The sequence below is a fragment of the Euphorbia lathyris genome, chromosome 1, assembly GCF_963576675.1.
Source record: "Euphorbia lathyris chromosome 1, ddEupLath1.1, whole genome shotgun sequence".
In the NCBI taxonomy this organism is placed as follows: domain Eukaryota; kingdom Viridiplantae; phylum Streptophyta; class Magnoliopsida; order Malpighiales; family Euphorbiaceae; genus Euphorbia; species Euphorbia lathyris.
Window position 1 is genome coordinate 58603112 of NC_088910.1, and position 3530 is coordinate 58606641.

At 35.4% G+C, this 3530-nt stretch overlaps 1 protein-coding gene across 1 annotated transcript; it reads right to left on the reverse strand.

Annotated features, from left to right (window-relative positions):
* Positions 1-227: 227 nt before the first annotated feature.
* Positions 228-2783, reverse strand: LOC136234631 (uncharacterized protein At1g26090, chloroplastic). Its single transcript, XM_066024129.1, has 7 exons — positions 2443-2783; positions 1948-2091; positions 1761-1839; positions 1472-1661; positions 1229-1400; positions 733-1152; positions 228-543 (listed from the first exon to the last, which is right to left on the reverse strand). Exons 1-7 carry the CDS (start codon positions 2692-2694, stop codon positions 412-414), a joined length of 1389 nt encoding a protein of 462 aa, XP_065880201.1. The 5' UTR covers positions 2695-2783; the 3' UTR covers positions 228-411.
* Positions 2784-3530: the final 747 nt, after the last annotated feature.

Sequence of the window (3530 nt, forward strand, 5' to 3'; positions counted from 1 at the left end):
TTGCAAAACGCTAATTGAAAAAGCTCATTTTAAGAGCTTTTTCTAAATTAGTGTTTTCATCTCAAAACTCTTTCCCAAACCTCTCTCCACCAAACACTCCAATTAACCGCTCTTTTTATCCCAAAACGCTCTTTACCAAACAGGGCCAAAATGATTTTCCCAAACTCAAGTCAAAGTTAGAAGAAACTTAAATCAAAGTTGGAGTTATTCTTTTTTAATACAAATTAAACTTTTATGACTTTGGTGAAAATAATTTGGAAATTTTAGGGACAATTATTGTAATTTACAACAGTTGTTTAATGTTGAAAGTATCTTCCACTAAACAAAATCTGTATTGATAGAAAGAGCAGGAAGCAATCACCACTCATGAATTTTACATTGTCAAAGCTACAGTTGAAGAAACACCTATTGCTATTGCATAGTGATAATGAGGGTTGTATCAGTGAACTTTGCATTTCCCACTTTACCTTGAATTTTTGGTGGCAAACTAATTACACGTCTTTGATCTCCTGCTTCCACCAACAATTCAGACCCTCCTCTGTACTGCACCCACCAATACAATATCATCATAAATACTTTCTCATTTCATATATCAAACCTACTTACTGCACGATTAAACAAGCATTATAATTTTGTTATGTCTTTTTACTGTCTTCTGATAATAGAGATGGAATGTTTTCACTGCAAAAGTAAAATTTCTAAACTATGAGGAGAAAAAAGCAACAGACATACTTGATATAGTTTGATCTCTGTCTTCTCAAAACCTGGCATCAATAAGGTTATCGATTTTTTAGCTGCATCAAATTTTACTGGAGATGTTATGCTGTCACTGTGATTTGCTGGCAAAGAAAGAAGTACCCTTGCATCATGACCGACAGTGTTTAGCATGATTGAATTCCAATCAAGAGGATAATCCTTTGACAAATGTGGAATGGAAGCAAAAGGCAAGGGGGAAAATTTCTTCTTCATTTCTTCCATTGATTCTGCATCTGGATTTGGAGAACCAATTCCAAAAGCACCACCAACCTGCGCACCAGCTTGGATTGTACATCCCCAAAAGCGTTCTGCAGAATTCATGGAGATTCGGCTATTTGGATCCATTACAAGAAAGCACCCGAATTTACATGGATCAGAAAAGGCAACGGATCCTCTCTGCAACATAATCAACACGTAAAATCTATCAAATTTGCATAAGAAATGGTTAGCAAGACATGGCAATCGCATTTACCTCCAACATCGTTTCCAAGGTGCCCCATATCTCTGTACTCGTTTTTTCATTGAACAGGGATCTTGTGCCACTCAAATTCATTGATTCATCAACAAGTTTCAAGAGTGAAGGACTGGCCAATCTCCCAAAATCAGTCTTCTCAGCCAAGTTCCTCAGATACTTTAGGTACAACCTGTGAACAATCATGTGTTGAGCAGAGAATATACGAGGAAAAGAGATGCAGAGACGCCAGCAATACCCAACCTTGCTTTACTGGCTGCACCAACCATTCGGAGAGTTTCGTCACTGCTCATTCCATCATATACTATCACATCAAATTTATCATCCTCCTTTTTTCCTTGAGTCACATTTGTTAAGAATTTGATACGCCTCTCAAGCTCCAATGCTCCAAAAATTGAATCCATTGCGGGTAGCACACCAAGCTCCTCTCCAACTACCTATTACATACATAAAAAATTGATGACTTATTGGAAATTAACATTCAGCATAAGGCAAAACACAGAACAAGAGTATTATGGGAGGAATTACATACCTACCCCTTCAAGAACACCTTGGGTGATCTTAAGACGAGCGTCTGCTTGCTTAAGCCGGTTAAGAGGTTCAAGAAGCATCTGCAAATGTTTGAAGAGTAATTTATGCAGAGTCCACAATCTTTACTAGAAAACATTTGAAGTTGCTTTCATAATAGATGGAAAAAGGAAGCACAAAAAGAAACATACTTTAGTGGTTTCCCACCTAACAGCCGAAAGGTTTGGATTGCAGATGATGGGAGTAGTTCCAATCTTACAATTGAGAAGATAATCTGCAGAAGGATCTTGTGTCTGAATTACTAAGCATGTCCTTAGTCCAGCCATTGCATAATGCTATCAGATTTTGATAAAACAAAAAATAGTTAAGCTCTTGTACTACATCTTTGTTGAAATCCATCCCTAGTCGAGGAAGAGAGTAAAATAAGACTAGTTTTCTTGACTTCTAGGACATTTCTACAAGCACTTGATGAACAAATATCTTTTACATAATTGTAGCCTTGTGTAACTTTGAGAAGTACTAAAAGGAAAGGACATGGTAAGGGATTCTAAATTCCAAAGACAATTAATCATATTAGTGGCAGGAAATACAAAAATAATAGCCCAATCATAGACAGATAAGGAAAAAAGGATTTGCAGGAAAGAACATGGGAATGCACATAAACATTAAAGAAAAGAAGCAATTACCTGAGCAGCGAAAATTGCGGAGGTAGTCTTGCCAGAGCCACCTTTGCCTAAAAAAGTAACTAACTTGGTTGATTTGGAGGAAGAATTTACAGTATCAGGAGGAGAAGAAGATGCAGTGATGGGTAGAGGTGTAGGTGTTAATTGATTGATTCTAAGTTTAGAAAAGGAGAAATCAGAAAGTGGGTTTGGTAGGAAGAAAGGCGAAAAGGAAGAGGACAGTAGATGAGAAGACATTAGGAAAGTGTTTGACATGAATTCAAGTGATTTTGAGTTTTGACACAAAAGAGAAATGGAACAGAGAAAGGGACGAATTTTGCAGGGGTTGGATCGGATTGGGTAGTGTCTTGTTTTGGAATGGAAGTTAATATTGTAAACTCCAACAACCATATTAACTCAATCCATGCCCATTCCAATTCCAAATCTTACCCTTTTATTTTTTAATTATCCGTACCCGTCTCATTATTTTAACGGTTATACTTTTTGCATCTTATACTCGTTTTATTTAATTCGCTGGTACTTTTATTCATTAAAAATCAATAAATAAAACAAAAAATATTACAAATTTAACAAAGTATAAATTTAATAAATCATCTATCAAAAAATTGAACAAATTGAACCTTAATTAATATGAATAAAGCAGTTTAGTGGTATCACTCAATGATTGAAAAATAAAAGATTGGGGTTCAAATTTCACATCTTACATCTAGAAAAATAATGATATTTATTAACATATAAAAAAATTATGATGGGTAACGGGTATCATGTGAGGTATTTTCATACCCGTCCCATTACCCTAACAGATAATGGTTTTGATCCCATACCCTTTTATACAGGGATACGAGTAGCTCCATTAGAATCGGGTAGTACTGGGTACCCGCGGGTACAGTACCCGTTGCCATCCCTAATCCATAACAGCTCTGTTCCGTTTAGGTATGACAAAACTAATCTTGAGTCCCGTTGGTTTTGGTATATTCAATTCACCGTCTTTTATTTGTAGGACATTTTTTTATATGAAAATCATAATTATTTATAAATTTTTATAGTATTAATTCTAAATATGTCACTACTTTGTATATATCATAAAATAA